We start from the raw sequence: 18,531 nt of genomic DNA, 5'->3' as shown, positions 1-18,531 counted from the left end.
GTTCTTTTATTTAGGATACATTTCTCTGTCTCCTCATTTTGCCTGCCTCTTTGTGTCTGTTTCTCTGTGTTAAGAAAGTCAGCTATATCTTCTGTTCTTGAAAGTAGTGACTTTATGATGAAGAGGTCCTGAAGTGCACTGCAGTACAGTGTCCCCTACTAACCAGAACCTCGCACTTCAAGAGAGTACCCTATGTGTGTTGCTTATGCCCTGCTGTTGTGTCTGAGACACTTTTCCTTTCAGTGCAGTTGTCTGCCCTGTCTCTCTGCCTGTTGTAGGCTGGCACTCAAATCTTTTCAGTGAATAAATTTACAGTCCTTTACATGTTTACATCATTATGTAGATGACCATATATAAGAGCTTAAATTACATTTCTATTCATTCACAGTGAAGCATTGAAAAAAAGCAAGAGTTTAACTTTTTTTTTTTAGTAATTTAAATAACAGACACTAAAAAGGAACTCCTATTTGCTTCTCTTAAAGAATGTGGCATAGTGTTTTGAGTTGTACCTACTTTGCAGGTGGAAATCTGTAAGATTATCTACTCAGATCATGATGGGTATGAAAGTAGATTCAGAAATAAGAGAAATTCTTGATGTGCAAAGAGGAGAGGTTTTGATCAGAGGGGAGAGTTTCAGAGTTTGACATCTTGGACTTAAGGGGTAATGAAATTTAAAAAGTGATCATACCCCTAGTTCGGTGAAATCCAGTGATGATTAATTGATTGACATTGAAAAAGGTAATACAAAGAAGTTTCTTCCAAAAATTGGATTTAAGAATTACAGGTATTTATCCTTTTTCTTTTTCTTTTAAAAGATTTTATTTATATATTTGAGAGAGAGAATGAGATAGAGAGAGAGAGCATGAGATGGGGGAGGGTCAGAGGGAGAAGCAGACTCCCTGCCAAGCAGGGAGCCCGATGCGGGACTCGATCCTGGGACTCCAGGATCATGACCTGAGCCGAAGGCAGTCGCTTAACGAACTGAGCCAACCAGGCGCTCCTATCCTTTGTTTTTCTGATTGAAAAGCTGGAGCTTATTAATTCCCATAATAAAAAGGAGTGTAAGTCAGTATGCAAGTATATATATTTAATTCAAGTTTAAAAATTTGTTACAGATATACTTAGGTCTTGAATTAATTGATGAGATTTATTTATTGCTGTATTTCTTGGAAACCACAGTAACAGTGTTGCTGTAACCATAGGTACACAGTTAAAAAATGTGAACACATATTTGATTTAAAAGATATATTAAAATTAAATGTTCTGTTATTATTTTGCATATTGAATTTTAGACAATAAACTGGCACTTTATTAAGGAGAAAATATTCTAAGAAAACAATGAAACACAATAGAGAATATATTACTATAAAAGACTATTCTTTCTTTTTTTTTTTGATGTAGTGTTCCATGATTCATTGTTTGCGTATAACACCCAGTGCTCCATTCAATACATGCCCTCTTTAATACCCATCACCAGGCTAACCCATCCCCCCACCCGCCTCCCCCCTAGAACTCTCAGTTTGTTTCTCAAAGACGATTCTTATTTCTTTTTCTTGTGTCCTTGGTACACTAAGCTATCTTTGAAAACAAAAATGTCCTGCTCTTGTGATAAAGAGGCCTAGAAGTGGAAAAAGATATAAGTAGTTAATGAATAATGCATTGGTTGATAGAAATGGTCAAATTATACAGTTTCCTAGTGGATACCATTTTTCTTCATTGAGAGGGACACTATAAAGTTGGATGTTAATTGCTCCCACAAATATGGTTTTGCTCTTCACAATAAGCATTAAGACATGTCCTCGGAGCTCTGTGACTTCATCATACACCACCTGAAAAGGGAAAGAATAATTAAAATATAGATCAGATATGCTTAAATGCACCTTTAAAAATATTGCTTTTAATAAAAATATTTAGCTGTTAATATCATTTAGCTTGGAATAGTTAGGTTAATGAAGAATCTTTCATGTCTAACTCTAATTCTGGAAAGCTAAAGATTCTGCTAACATAATGGAGTTTAATGACAGAATATTTCTCTAAGAAGCTTAGAATTTATTCTGATTCCATTAATAATTTTCATCCCAAATTTAATATGACTGTAAATTATTCTCTAGGAAGAAATTTAAGTACCCATCACCTTTTAACTGTCCTTGAATTTATTGTGCAACATGGGACCTTGAACACTATCTTTCTTTGCTGAAGACTAATGAAGAGAGCAGACCAATCTCCATGATTTCCTTGTTAATTTAGTGCAGTATAGCAATATTTCCATCTACATGTGAAGAATTCATTCTATGCTTACTTTAATTTATTTAAAATGGTTTAATTTTTAATTATGAAAACACATGCTTATTAAATAAAATATGTATGAAACAAAAAAGAAAGGAAAATCCATATTTCCACCACTGGAAGATAATTATAGTTAACATTTCAGTGTTCTTTTTGTTTTACATATATAATTACTTTTTAAGAACCTGAGCTGTAATTTTGCTGTATGTACAGTTTTGTGTCTTGCTCTTTCCCACTTGCTAGTCATGTAATTAGTTTCTAAAAAGGGATCTGTTTAACTGTGCTTTATAATATCCAGGAAAGAAGTCATGGGCATTACCGTTGGGTGCCTACAGCAGTAAAGAAACTTCAGAAGTGTAGTACTATCAAGAAATTAGTTACCCATCATGAAGGGAGGGGAGAGCTGTGCATAAATCCAACATGATTGCCAGGGAAACTCCTTAGAACACATTTAGAAAAGGAGTTTCATATGCTGCTACAAACTTGCTTGCTTTTTATAGCCAAGCTACAAGATAGAAAGAAGTGTTCTCTATATATGCAAAAAAGTAGAGGAAAAACTTAAGAAGGAAGCCCTTTGAGTCAGTTGGGAGGCCTCCTCAGTGTGTATGGATATGGTTTTTGGTGCATTGCATTTCATTTGTCTACCATTTATGAACCCCAAAAGTTATCAATGAAATTCTATTCAAGATCAATCTGACAGCTCTTCTGAACAATGATTTACTTATGAAATAAATAACAATTCAGTCAAGGGACATGAGATGCAATATACTATGTTAATCCAGTCTACCCTGCCTCATGTGACAGTTCCTGGCTACCTCCTCTTGTAGAATCTTACTCTCATTCCAGGCAGAAGATTATCTTTTAATTTTCTTAGGATTGCTGATTCAAATTATTCCATTTCATTTATTGAGTTCCCCTGGGATAGTAAAGGATTTTAAGGGCTGCCTTAAAAATCTCAAAACCCTACCACATTAATTCATCCTCTTTAATAGCAATGGGATGCCCAGTATGGACTCTGTGAGCCATGTCTCCTCCTAGACTCTTATCTTTCCAAGACTTCAGAGAAAGTTTCTTTTCCTCTTCTCTACAGTGGCTATTTTGAACTGTCTACACTATCCTCCATTTTCCTCCCCACAACACTTTCAGCAGACAAAGTCATTTATTTTACAGAGCAAATAGATGAAGGGGCCCTCAAAGTGTTACTGTATGTGAAGTAGAAAAATAGAATAACTCTAAGCCTTAGGGTTTTGTGAAAGTCTGGCTTAAGAACTCTGTGAATCATATAAATAAGCTCTAAAGATATAAATTTCTATGACATAATAATTTATGTTTATATGAATCTATTGTCAACTATATGTTTTCTCATTTGCATAATGGTGATAATAATATTTGCCCTTTAGCATTGTGGGGAAGAATAAGCAAGATAATGAATGTAAACCTTACTACAAAGTCTGGTACATATTGAACACTAGTAAATTATAGCTGAAAAAGATCCATCAAATACACAAAGAAGAACAGCTGTTTCTTGGTATTTTGCATTAGTCTACTGGAGAAAACAGTTCCAGACAGAATTGAATCTCCCTGGTATTTAGCAAGCTGAAATTCTCAAGAAATGACTTTAAGAATTAATTGCCTTTCTGGTTAAAATACAAACATTTGAACTCCAGAGTTTATATTAACTTACAGATTTCTTTCCCTGGGCTTCATTATGCAAAAATTATTTTCTTAAAAGTAACTGAAGTTTTATAAACATGTAATCATTGCACATCATAGATGATATATGTCTATTTTAATTGCTTTACTGCATCCAAAGTGTTGTTAAAAAAATTAGCACTCTTACTTGTGATGAGCACCAGGTGATGTATAAAAGTGTTGAATCACTATATTGTACACCTGAAACTAATACTACTCTGTATGTTAATTAACTGGAATTTAAATGAAAACTTAAAAAAGAAATAAATAAGAAAGAAAAAAAATAACCACTTTTTTCTTACTGTGCAATGAATAATTAGTGGGTAATGCTAAAGAAGTACACAAATGATTATATTCTTTGAGACTTTTTCACCAAATGCTTTATGTATTTTGTCTTCACATGAATAGAATCAAAATGCACAGCTTTTTCAATTTCACTTTATAATACTTTTTACCCATAGACATACACTAAGTCCTCATTGTCTTCTGACAAATACTGAATTTGTAGGTTTGAAATTATTACATGAAACAGAAAAATCTTGTTTAGGGTAATTAATATCTGGTAACTTGTATACAAGCACTCATTGTATGTTATTTGACATGGGGGTATAGTAAATAATTCTAAAGTGTATTTATTGTATTTAGAATGACTTCATTCTAAAGAAGACGAATAACATGGAAACTGAAATGTGTTGGTTGGGAGGGGAGGGAGGAGGCAGGATAATTAAAAAGGAGAGTTCAACATAAGTGAGAACGGGAGAACTCTTGGGTGGGGGAGAGAGGGACAAGAGCATAACTTAGTGGGACCAGTATGGGTTTTGGAATCTGGCAGTTCTGGACTTGAAAACTAGTTGCTTGACCCTGGTTGAAATGTTTGACATCAGGGCCTCAATGACTTCATTTACAAATAGAATTTTCATCATGTTATGAATATCAAATGAGAGGATGTAGATAAAAATGGCTATGGCTTACTGAGTATACCATATACTTAGTGCTATGCTAAATAATCATACACACTCTGCAAGATACTTTAAGGTATGTAAAACACATAGAATGTTCCTGTTCTAATGTCCTTTCTAATTTCTTCTTTATATTTTATGATAGAATGACATCTAAGAAAAGAATACAATGTAAAAAATACGTTGACTCTAACAATATAATTCTGTTATAAAATAGAATCTGTATTTCTAAAGAATCATTGAAAAAAAATGATGGTTTTTAACCAGATGCCAAAGATAATAGAGTGGAAAGAGCAATGGCATTGGAGCCAGAATCCTAGCTCTGCTTCTTAAAAGCTGTAGACAGCGTTGTGAGCATTCCTACTGCCAGCTCCACCCTACCTTCAGCCCAGTCATGTCTACAACAGGGATTTGTATATGATAGGGGTTTTCAGGGAGACTGCTGACAAAGTCTGTTGGGAATCACTCTGGGGAGTGTCAAACAGACAAGCTTGGCCCTGTATCAAAAAAGTTTAGTATCTGAAGGGTGGATATGAAAGGGACTCTTGGCAGCGTCCCTGACTCAACCTTTCTCAGTCTGGGTATTAGGGAGACAGAGAGAGAGAGAGAGCTCTGAATAAAAATGGAAATAATTATTTTCATGAAAAGCTTTGTAAGACATTGGTGATGCAATGTAATATGTCCTTTTTATTCCCTTAAGAGATTTACATAAAAAAAGGAGAGTGAGGTCATTCTCTCCTACTTCCTAGAACATTGAAGGGCTTTGGCAGTTTGAGAAATCCCAGTCATACCGAGTGGCTGATGCAGCAGTGCTCAGGATGCAAAACAGGGGAGAAGTTAAAAATAAGGTGGGGGCGCCTGGGTGGCTCAGTTGGTTGGGCGACTGCCTTCGGCTCAGGTCCTGATCCTGGAGTTCCAGGATCGAGTCCCGCATGGGGCTCCCTGCTCGGCGGGGAGCCTGCTTCTCCCTCTGACCCTCCCCCCTCTCATGTGCTCTCTGTCTCTCTCATTCTCTCTGTCTCAGATAAATAAATAAAATCTTTAAAAAAAAAATAAGGTGGATGCCACGCGATAATTTACTGGGCTTCCTAGAAAACACATATACATTGTTGGTGAAATAATTGAGGGGTTTGGCACAGAGATGAAGCCTACATCATAGCAGAAGGCAAGAGAAAGTAAAACCAGAGTTAAAACTGGTGTACTTTTTTTTTCATTTCGTTTTCATTTCATTCAAAAAGATTCTTGTTATATTGATATGGACACAGAACATAATGGGAGAAAAATTAAATTATTGTTGTCTTTTTTTTCTCTTGGCTTTCTAAATTCAACTAGCTTTCCCACCAAACTTGTTTATATGATGATCATTACTACTAAAAATAGTCACTTATCCACATATTAATTCACATTTCCACTCATTTGGGTTATGTATAAATTGAAGTGTACTAGGCATGGACTATGGACTATTGTTTTTGAAACAATTTTTAAAAGTGTTCAAAGTATAAAAGTGTGTGTCCAAGCTACAAGTGTTGGCTGATGAAGAAAGTATTGCAGTGATTTCTGATCAATGGGCCATGAATGTGGGAGGAGCTAGAATTACTGCAAGTTGTTAGAAAATTTATGGATACAATAAGCATTATAAAATAATCTCCATGCATGTGTATTTGCTAATTTTTTTAAATAATACATGTAGCTTGAAATAAATAAAACACAAATTTATTTAAACTCTTGAATCGTTAGTGGCTTTTTGTCATTATGACCCTCCTGAGATTACAAATGATGAAGCACAACATTAAGTCTGGACAAATTTCGTGATATTGATATAGGGTGTCTTGTACTCAGAACATATGGAAACTACTGATATATAGTTGGGAGGGTATATCTCTAGCTGTTGACATCATGAAAAATAAGAAAATGTCAAAAGATCTTTCCTTACTAAATTATATGTATAAATATATATATAATTTTACATTTTTACACATGCATATGAAGTGTCACTTATAAAACTACCCCAAATATTTAATTCCACAAATCTTTTTAGAAACAACTAAGTTTTAAAGATACTAAGAAGATAAGATATTTTCCTCATCCTCAAGAAATTTACAATATACTAGAAGAAAAACACGTAGGACTAAGTAAAATATGGTTAAGTGTGGTGTAAGAGTGTAGGAGGAAAGAGTGGTTCACAGAGTCCACATTTGCAGTAAGCTTCAAAGTTGGCAGAGAAGAGCAGAAAGGGTAAAGGACATGAGCTCCATCTCCGATGTCATAGGGACTATTAAGGGAATGACAAGATGTCTTATGTGACTTGAGAATATGATTAGGTATGAGGAAATAAAAGGTCATGAATGCACAAATATTCCTGACTTATTTTTGACAAAGGTACAAAAGACATTTCATTGCATTGCTTTTCCAATAAATCATTCTGGAGTAATCAGCATTCATGGTAAAAAAAAAAAAAAAAAAGAACTCCAACCTAAACTTCACATATTATTCAAAAATTAACTCCAAATGGATAATGGGCTTAAATATAAAATTGTAAAACTATAAAACATTTAGAAAAAAATATAGGAAAACATCTTTAGGACTTAGTGCTAGGTGAAGAGCTCTTAGACTTACAGTCTATAAAAGGAAAATTTGATAAACTATACAAAACCAAAATTAAAAACTTTTAATTTGAAAGACCCTGAGAAGAGGATGAAAAGATAAGCCAAGGACAGGTAGAAAGTATTTGCAAACCACTTATCTGACAAAGGACTACTATCCATAATATATAAAGAACTCTCAAAACTCAGCAGTAAAAACGCAAACTATCCAATAAGCAAATGAGCAAAGACATGAAGAGACATTTCACCAAAGAGGATGGTAAATAAGTGCATGACCAGAAGTTCAGCATCATTAGTTATTAGGTAAATACAAATTAAAACCACAATGAGGTATCACACTATACCTTTCAAAAGAACTAAATAATAGTAATAATAACAAACTTGTTACAAATAATAACGAATAATAAATAATAACAAATACAAGCAAATAATAACAAATAATAACAAAAATAGCAAATAGTTAATAACAAATGGCAGAGATTCAGAGAAAATAGATGCATTGCTAGTGGGAGTGTGAAACAGTACAGAAAAAGAGTATGGCAATTTTTTGTAAAACTAAATATGCCAACTGCCATGTATTCCAGTAATTATATCTTGAGCATTTATGTTAGAGAAATTACAACTTATGTTTACACAAAAATCTATAGAACACTGTTCACAACAGCTTTGTTTGCAATAGCCCAAGCCAGAAATAACCCAGATGTCCTTTAATGGGTGAACAGTTAAAGAAAATATCATATTCCAGGGTGCCTGGGTGGCTCAGTTGGTTGGGCGACTGCCTTCGGCTCAGGTCATGATCCTGGAGTCCCGGGATCGAGTCCCTCATCGGGCTCCCCCTGCTGGGCGGGGAGTCTGCTTCTCCCTCTGACCCTCCCCCCTCTCATGCTCTCTCTATCTCATTCTCTCTCTCAAATAAATAAATAAGATCTTAAAAAAAAAAGAAAATATCATATTCCATACCACGACTACGACTCAACAGTGAAAAGAAACAAACTATTGATACATGCAGCTATTTGGATGGCTTGCTAGGGAGTTATGGTGAATGAAAAAAGCCAATTTCAAAATGTTACAAACTGTATGATTCCATTTGTATAACATTTGAAATGACAAAATTATAAAGATGGAGAACAGATTACTAGTAGCCAGTGATTGGGGGTGGCGGTGGCATTAGAAGGAGTGGAGTATCTGTGGCTATAATAGGGTAGCACCAGGAATCCTTGTGATGGAACTCTTCTGTACCTTGACTGTGGCGATGGTCACACAAATCTACCCACGTGATACAAATGCATAGAACTAACAGGAATTAAAATAAAAAACGCATAGAACTAAATACACATGAACACATGTAAAACTAGTGAAATCTCATTAAGGTCAGTGAATTGTACCAATGTCAATTTCCTGGTTGTGATATTGTACTGTAGTCATACAGGATGTTACCATTGAGGGAAAGTGGCTAAAGGTTATTTGAATTCTCTGTGTATTATTGCTTCCTATGGCATATGAATCTACAATGATCTCAAAACAGTTTTTTTAAAGTGTATGAAGACTATATTATCCAAGTGATCATTCAGGAAAGTTACTGGGTCACATTTTAAGGGCTATCAGTGTCACATCTAGGATTCTGTACATTACCAAGTAGTCAGTGAGGAGCCTTTGAAAAAAATTTAAATAGTAGAGAAATAAATATGACTGGTTTTTGAAAGACATCTTAGATAGAAATGTGAATGATTCAACTGAAAACACAAGAGGCAGATGGGAGGCTATTATATAATAGCCAAAGTCACAGGGATGTCAAACAAAGCAGCAGCGATGGGGCCAACAGAAGGTGATGGATGCAAGAGGCAGGTAGCTGCACACGTAACAAATTGTTAAACTGACAAAACTTGGGGATTCGTTGGAAAAATGAGTGAGAGAGAGGGCTGTGTCGTTAGAATGTATCTTTTGAGATGGTAAATAGAGGAGGGACGCCTGGTTTAAAAGTGTCTAGGAGACATTAAAATGAAGCTCTCTTCAGTAATCAGGCAGAAGCGCAGGTCAAAAGGTTAGGACCGAAGCCAGGACTGGAGGAATAAATTCAGATGCAACCCACATAGAGGTGTTAAATGAAAATTTGTAGGTGTATAAGATAATTTTGAGAGCGTATGTATCACGAGGCAATGAGGGTAGATCGTGGAATTCCAGCAAACAACAATAGTTTTCAAAGGAAGAATGGCAATGAAGGAAATTGAGTGAGTGATCAAAGATGGAAGGGAGTTAAGAGAAGGTAAGACTCAAGCAAAAGGGAGGTGTAAAAAAGAGCCTGCAGCCAGCAATGCAGCTGTGTAACAGCTCAGTAGAGTAGAGGGCTCATTAGATTAAGCCATTAGCAGGCCACGGATGTCACTCCAAAAAGCAGCATCAATTAAGTTCAGAATCCACACTGCACAGGATTGAAGGATGCAAAGGAAGTGATGAAGTGAGAGCAAGAAATGTGAGTCACGTTTCTTGTGAGTCACTTTTGCAAAAGTTTTTTTTTTAAAGACTTTTTATTTATTTATTTGAGAGAGAGAGACAGACAGACAGAGATGGCGATAGAGATCAAGAGCGAGTGGGGAGGGAGAGGGAGAAGCTGGCTCCCCGCTGAGCAGGGAGACCGATGCGGGACTCCATCCCAGGACCCTGGGATCATGACCTGAGCTGAAGGCAGACGCTTAACCGACTGAGCCACACAAGGCACCCCAACTTTTGCAAAAGTCTGAGGGTGCTAGGGAGGGAAAGAAAATATGGATGCTTTAGAAAGGCTGAGTTGAGGAGTTTGTTTGTTTGTTTTTTAAGATTACTGACCTAAGGATGCAGTGGATAAGAGAGCCTTATGAAAGGCAAACAAATAATCCGAGCAAGGTACAGAAGAGATGGGAAGGGATGGAATCAAGAGAATAAATGTAGGGTTTGCCTCAGAAAGAAGTAGGGGATTGGATATTCAAATTGTGAGATACAAATGAATTAGAGAGCTACATGTAAGTTAATTTAATTTGTGCTTTGTACTTGGTTATTTTCTTTTGTTTTTCAAAGGAGATTTTATGAAGTTTATTGTTATACACAGGAAAGACTATGATAAAGTTATTTGGTAAGGAAAACCAGGTAAAGGAAAATAAGGTTAGAGAAAATAAGATGAAGTCAGGGATAATGTTAGGCAAAAAAAAAAAAAATCCATCCTGGGCTCTTGCTGGAGGCTTGCCATAATTTGAAAATTGGTTTGTAAGTGCTTTGAAAGCAGAATCTGTATTTTCCAGTTCCCATAGCATCTAGAACAGTGATCAGCACATAGTGGCTATTTTGTGAAATGTCTTCCCTTTATGGAATAATGCTGCCAACTACTGCAAATTTTCCATATTTGGTTGTTAAGCTAAAAAATGGTAAGAAAAAATACAAAGCGACAGGACAAGGGATGAATCATACTTACAATTTCATTATAAGTGGGGTCGGTACATTTTGGAACAGATTTTGTTTTCCTCCTACGAACTTCACTGGGGTATGGTAAAAGATAAAATTCAACATGTGCACTGGGCACAGAGCCATCTGGGAGATGCTGCAAAGGAAAATGGTTATAAATATTAATGCATGTTGCTATCAAAGAAAACAAATACATAGCTACTAAATATCAAGACCAAAGGCAGGATCAAAATTTATTACAGTACTGTTTATCAGAAAATAAGAGAACAATCAAAAGAAATACATCAATCCTCAAAAATATTCCCAAAGCACAGTGTAAAAGAGTAAAATTGTCCGTTTTAAATTAAGTGTTGTGTCAGAAAACTATATTTAAAAGCCTATTAAATATAATTTACTTTAGTTTTTTACAGTAAAAAGTACATTTGCATTTTGACAGAAATGGTCAAGAGATGAATATAAGCCACAGGCAGAAACAGGAATTAAGTGCCTCAGGATACTCTCCACCACTTGAAAATAAAAAATGCAAGTTTAACACATAAAATAAAATGTAGCATTTAATGAAATATATATGCATATTACATAATATCACATTTAAGCAGAATTTAATTAGAATATCAGTTAGACTTGCAACTTTAATATACTTACAAGATTTTAAGATAGTTATTATAATTTTATTATCTAAATTACCCTAAAATATATTGGATAATCCTTCTCAAACTATGTTCTATGGAGCCTCCAAAGTTGCCTAAAATGCTGCCTGACGGGTAGATCAATGTTGTCAAATGGCTAGATCTTTGGGCCCCCTCTCTCCAGTTGTCCTCTCCCCAACTACCTCCCATCCCAGCTTCCCCATTCTGGCTTCAGAAATTCTCTCCTCTTCTTTTCCACCTTTCCTTATTATGGATATTTTTCTTTCTTTCTTTTTAAAGATTTTATTTATTTATTTGACAGAGAGAGAGAGAGAGCACAAGCAGGGGGCGGGGCAGAGGGAGAGGGAGAAGCAGATTCCCTGCTGAGTAGGGAGCCTAATTCAGGGCTCAATACCAGGACCCTGGGACCATAACCTGAGCCAAAGGCAGACGCTTAACAGCCTGAGTCACCCAGACGTCACTGGATACTTTTATTCCTTAATATTCATTTGAGGAATAAGTGCACTGTTTCAAAAATTTGGAAGCCACCGCACTTCAAAGAAATGTGCTTCACCTTTGTCATCTTGACCAAATGGAGAGTAAATCATACTAAAACTCTGAATATCTAGTTTGATAAAAAGATAAGTGTTTGTGTAATTTATATTCAAAGAGGATGATTTAAAAGTCAAACTTGAGGAATTAAATGTTTATTTTGTTGACTACATTCCAACCATTATATCGGTAATTTTTTTTTTTAAGATTTTATTTATTTATTTGAGAGTGAGAGAGAGAGAGAGAATGAGAGAGAGAACATGAGAGGGGTAGGGTCAGAAGCAGACTCTCTGCTGAGCAGAGAGCCCGATGTGGGACTCGATCCCAGGACTCCAGGATCATGACCTGAGCCGAAGGCAGTCGCTTAACCAACTGAGCCACCCAGGCGCCCCTAAATTGGTAATTTTCAACAAATACATTTCAGTCTTCTGAATCACGGGGACATTTACATGTGAACATTCAGTGCCACCCCCAATGTCATTAGCTTTAAATTTATGTCTTTCTTTGGCCCCCCAAAAAGCATAGTAGAAAGTAAGAAAATATGATATATATTACTATAGTACTAATTTTTACTCAGTTCTAATTTATATAGTAAAAATTACATTAGGAAAATTTGGCTCTTTATTATTACTCATAAATTAGATGCAGTGCATCTGGACACATCATATGTCAAATGCTAAGATTGTCAAAACTGCTGCTTTAGATAGAGCTCAAGTTCTCCTCCCCCACCTGAAACCCTCCTCCAAGACAAAATGCTCAGTGTCTCAAATGTATCAATGGCATAATGGAATCTTCAGTGACAGAGAAAGACATTGCTATTAATATTTGAGAGAGTGCTTTTGTTTTGTTTGATTTGTTTTGGTTTAGTTTGGCTTGGGGAGAAGGATGAAGGCAGTATAATATTTTGCTCTGTGTAATTCTCTCTTGTCTGCCATGGTGTTGAGGGTACCATACCTATAATGGCTGTATGCTCCAACTTAGTGGTTAGAATCATGGTTCTGAAAATGGACTTTTTGATTGCAATCTGGGCCCCCAAATTTGCCAGCTATGTGGCTTTTGGCAGGTATCTTAATTTTTTAGTGGATCTGTTTCCTAACCTATAAAGGAGGATAAAGGTAATATATGCCTTACAGCATTCAAAAGATTAAATAAACCATGTAATGTGAGGACAATGCATGAAATAGAGTAAGACTTAAATGTTTGATACTATTTTTATTTTCTATAAATTAAATTTAAATTGAACGTAAATATACTATATACACTGATTGGACAAGATATCCCTAATGTACTATGACATCTATGAGCAGAGTTTCTTAACCTTGGCACTATCAACATTTGGTGCCACATAATCTTTTGTTGTAGGGGGCTGTTCTACACATTGCGAATATTTTAACACCATCACTGACCTCTACCCACCAAATTCCAATAGCAACATCTTACCAGTTGTGACAACCAAAAATGTCTCCAGACATTGCTAAATATCATTTGGGGGACAAAATTAACCCTAATTGAGAACCATTTAAATGACACTCAAATAAAGAATCTCTAGTTCATCCTTTGAATCCCAGCCTAGTGACCTGTGACTATTTCCACCTGAATATCTTCTTGGCATCCTTATATAAAATCTAACCAAAATCTATCTTCTATCCTTCCTTATCACTCCAAAACAAAATTTTCCAACTTGTTCAAACTATATTAAATCATACTATTTGTTTTCTTTAGTGTTTCCCTTGTCACTGATTTTCAAATCCAAGTGTGTACCGAGATCAATATCCTCCCTGTTTGCCCCAGTTCATCTGCCACCACAGATCTTTATTTCCTAATTTATTGTAACTGGATTTTAATGACTTTTTATGCCATAGTCTTCCCACTTCTTTCCTTCATTCATTCCATAGATCACCCTTGTACTTAACCTTCCTATAAAGCTGCTTTGATCATGTCACTTTCCCCACTGCCTCAAGAATAAACTCCCAATCACTGAGGGAGAAAGATATTTTGCATTACCAGCCTTCACCAAGCATTTAGCAACTACAGGGTTGGGTTTCTGTTTCTAAGTTAATGTCCTTGACAAAGTCCTTGAATATCCTAGAGTTTTTAGAATAATAGAACAGCACAGATTTCAATTCAAAATCAGGGGTGCATTAGATCTGAGCAGCAGTGGGCTTAGTCTGTCCTTAACAGTTTTCAATGCAGACTATTGATTTCTCAGGTCTTTCAGAGATTCTTTTTTTGTTTTGTTTTTTTCCAAAGCAGCTGTCTTATCAATGTTATTTTTTTTTCTTTCTTACTTTCACCATATCCTGTTTCTTAAAGATCATAGCTTAGTATAAAAAAACTCTAGCTGTCTTCTTATCAATACTTCTCATTTCATCCCCTGCCCTTATGTTTATGTGAATTAAATTTAACTTTAAAGTAATTAAATAACCTATACTTGTCTAAATGTCTTAACCTAGGATTTTTACTCTGGTTGCATTTTAGATCTTCACAAAGATTTAACACTTTGACCTGAGGAATCATAAGGCTTGTAGATACTGACTTCTTAGTCTGATGCTCAGTCTAAACAATAAGTTTCCTTGTATCACCCAGAGGTTTTCCTTATTCACAGTGGATTGAAGTCAAACAGCGCTACTACTTTCTTCTAGAATTCTGGTTAATATTTTTACTATGCTCAGAAGATGACATGAAGTCATCCAAACTTCATTTTTGTTACTCATCCTAACTCTGAATCCTAGATTTTTCTGGTAAAATGTTTCTCATTTTTTATATTTTTATAAGTTTTATATATGTTAGCTCCCTTATGAGCTTAGAAATTCTTTCAAAGGAAAATCCACATCTTGATATTTTACACTTCCCTCCCCTCACATTTCCTTTGGGCTCTGGCTCCATTCGTGACTCACTACTCTATTACCCTAACCCCACCCTCAGTTCCTTCATCTTAATCTTTCAACGGGCCTCTGAATCTCCAATGAAAAATTAAATCCTCCCTTGAGATTGGGCTTCCCTTTACCGTACGCTTTTCTTCCCTTTTGTCGTTCTGCCTTTCTTTCACGACATTCCTTTCTTTCCTAGAAATCCTGTTCCTAACACAGTGCTTGGCATACAGTGAATACTAAATTAATAGTTATCAAACGGCTGAAAGGATGAGCTATAGATTTATAACATCTAGCTCTTTGAAAGTGCTCTATAGCTATTTGTCGAATCAGTATCTATCATGCAATATAAAAACTAGAAGTGTTCTTAACGTCCTAAGGTGAAAGTGTATGTGTCTTGGGGTCTGTTCCCAAGGTTTGCCCTAGGTGTTTACCCTGAACACTTGCTGTTTGATGGCATCTCTCTGCAGATAGAACAGATCTTCACATGTATTTTGTTGGGTTTCATGGCTGATCAGGAGTATTTGTATCAAGGTCTGCTTGTTATGTCTGATATCTCAATAGTTCACTTCTAAAACTTTGATTTTATCTCATCTCTCAGCTACTAAACAATTAGATGCTTCCTTTCTTTACCCCTTTCTGCCTGCAACTGGAGCTAGACTGGATTTGTAACGTAATTGCTTGTAATCAGTCTCAAACTAATCCTTAGTCACCATCCTCACATTCCCCTGAACACTTGGTCTCTGATTGCTGTCCTCCTTTCCTGACACCTTTTCCAGTCTTCTGTGATAGTCCTCCCCACCTCTCTGGACTGTTTCCACTTACCTCCTTTAAAAAAAATCTCCTTAACAAAAGTACAACAGGTTATTTAAATCTCCTAGGAGCTAGCAATGATCTGACAATTTCTTGGAGGCCTAATAGATGGTGGTGTGTGAACTAAAGTCATTTTTTTTCCCCATGCCTTATGCAGTTTCCCCCTCTGTGCACCCCTTTGTGGAGTACATGAAAGAAACAGAAACAGGTACATTCAATTTAATTAGAGTGTGCCTACTGGGGACCTTTGGGTGAAGGCAAGGTGCTGGATCCACATTTGCACCAAGCATTCCCTACAGAGGAAATAAATATGTCTCATACATATGTGCTACTATCTTTTCAAATATATGTAGGTGCTTCTGATAAAATTTTAATATTTTAAAAGCACTAACTGAATTTATAGTAGTTTAAAAATTGTTTCATATTTCTTAAATTTATCAGATTTTTAGAAAACTTTTTTAAAGTTTAGAAAGAGGTCCCTTTAATTGAAAAGGTTGGAAATGAAGGCTTTAGCATATTCTTAGCATCACTGATGCAGACACTTCTTCTTCAACTAAGAGTGAAATATAGGAGATTCTTATCTTGGTTATTGTTTTGGGTATAAAAATTAAAATGCATATATGTGTATTAGTAAATCATTATTCACAATGCTGACTTCTTAATGGTATTGTTTTAGGTGTATAAATAATTAAATATGCTAATTCTGCCTTCCTTTCTTGCCCCACATTGCACATAGAGTTTTAAATCAATGCTACTTCTGTTGTTTTTGTGGTCAATGAATAAAACCATATTGAAAAAACTGGTTAATTTATCAAAATTAAGAAAAAAAGAGTAACCAGTAGCATGTTGCTATAAAAACAAAGCACAATGTAAACTGTTTATAAAGTAAATAAAACCATTTCACATTGCAGGGTAGGCCAGCAACCCTTTTAGTATTTTCATATGAGTTTATGAAGAAGATACTTATTTTTCATACAAGGCAATAATAATAATAATGATAGCTATCACATAATGAGTATTTACTTAAAGCACTATCTTAAAATAACCATTGAGCCAGTATTATTGTCTTTATTTTATTGAAAAGGTTTTATTACAGCTTGGGCTCTTAACCACTACCCTGTATTGACCCTCTACAGAGAATGCAAGGGAAATGGCCAGATTCAAATTAAGAGCACTTCTAGATCAAGTTTTATCAGAAATATGATGAAGATAGATGGTTTAAAAATAACTTCCGTAGATTAATTCAAAGCTTAATTGTATTTAATAGGTTCTTATCTTTTTGATGAATAATTGATGAGAATTTCCCATCAAGTTTTTATTTTAACTTAAATGTTTCCAATCATATGATAAAATAGGCTTTGGTAGAAATCAACTGCTAATGATTAAAATATGATAGTGCTATCAAAACCTGAGGTCTATGCCAGAAACAAAATAACAATAAAAAAGCATTTTCCACATCTATGTGCCTGTCAAATTGCAGTTCTGAAACTCAGGCTAGCTACCACGAAGAGGGTCTTTTTATAAAATGACAATGTACAATAAAATTACAGAAGTACAAGAAAAGTACTTATGATATATAGTTTGCTCAGTGCTTCAGTTAAAGAAATGATGGAATGATGTTTCCAACCTTTCTGTGTGTGTTTGTTAATATAGAATGGGAGGATTTCAGGTCCTCATGAATTAAATTAAGATGGTTTTCTGCTTCATTTCACGCCAATTAAGCCTTTAATTGAATTCTTGTCACTAATAGGTGATTTTCAGTAATTTTTTAAAACAATCAATTCAAAAATCACACCACCATGTGTCTAACACTTTGGATGATCTATGAGAGGTCACAGAAGAGTTGCTGAAACCATTTCTACTTTCAAAGAAATAACAAACTCATGGGCATGCTCATCTTATTACATACATATTAAAAATTTTTAATCCTCAACTTGCAGTTAACAACTAGATAGAAGTCACAGTCTAATAGATTGAATTCTTATATTTTCTGACTCAATACATAGGAATTGAATTGCTTCTAAAGATCCAGAATTTTAATTAGAGCTCCCGACTTTGCTACTGAAGTGTCTTGTGAAGTTCTGCAAGCTTTTCCATTTCTCAATCTTAATAACATGTACAAAGTAAGGCTTTAAACCTCATTTATTTTTTACAATCTACTTGATAGAAAACACTGAAGAATTGTTTATGAGTTAAGTGTAATTAAGCCTTTTTTTTTTTACAGTGGCACTGAAGCACTCTAAATGATTTCAAATCCTCTAACTCTTAGCTTCTATCCCCAAATGCTAAGAAAACTGTACAAATAAGAGACAGACTACATTTTGTTAATGATTATTGAGGAATTGTGAAGAACAGATGAAATACTGAAAGATTAGATTTATGATGTTATACTTGATAGTATTGAAGTTTTTTTTGCAAAAAACCCAGAAACTAGTAATTCAGAGGTAAAGTATGAGTTTCCTACCTATATACCTCAAATATTTGCCTTGATTCTGTCCTACTAAACAGTTTTATCATGATTTAAATAAAGATACAGATATGAGATGTACAGCTGTCAGTAATCTGAGTGTTATGGCCAATATGCTTGATCACGTAATAAGGACTGAGATGTGAAGATCTACAACGATGAACCATATCTAACAAGGTTAGATACAATAGACTCAATGCCAAGTTCTTCTTTTGGGTCTGAAAAACT

At 35.1% G+C, this 18,531-nt stretch overlaps 1 protein-coding gene across 1 annotated transcript in view; it reads right to left on the bottom strand.

Moving 5' to 3' along the window:
- Positions 1 to 1,413: 1,413 nt before the first annotated feature.
- The window catches only part of PIK3C2G (phosphatidylinositol-4-phosphate 3-kinase catalytic subunit type 2 gamma), a 291,400-nt gene continuing 274,282 nt past the window's right edge, over positions 1,414 to 18,531 (bottom strand). Inside the window, exons 30-31 of the mRNA XM_081818936.1 lie at positions 10,983 to 11,108; positions 1,414 to 1,829 (exon numbers count right to left, since the gene is read on the bottom strand). Coding sequence (XP_081675062.1) covers positions 1,677 to 1,829; positions 10,983 to 11,108 — 279 coding nt within the window. The 3' untranslated portion in view covers positions 1,414 to 1,676. The remainder of the gene's footprint in view (positions 1,830 to 10,982; positions 11,109 to 18,531) is intronic.

Source organism: Leptonychotes weddellii, chromosome 5 (assembly GCF_054177405.1).
Source record: "Leptonychotes weddellii isolate Sample4059 chromosome 5, ASM5417740v2, whole genome shotgun sequence".
Classification (NCBI taxonomy): domain Eukaryota; kingdom Metazoa; phylum Chordata; class Mammalia; order Carnivora; family Phocidae; genus Leptonychotes; species Leptonychotes weddellii.
Note: the sequence above shows the minus strand (reverse complement) of the source record. Positions and strands in the feature narration are given on the sequence as shown.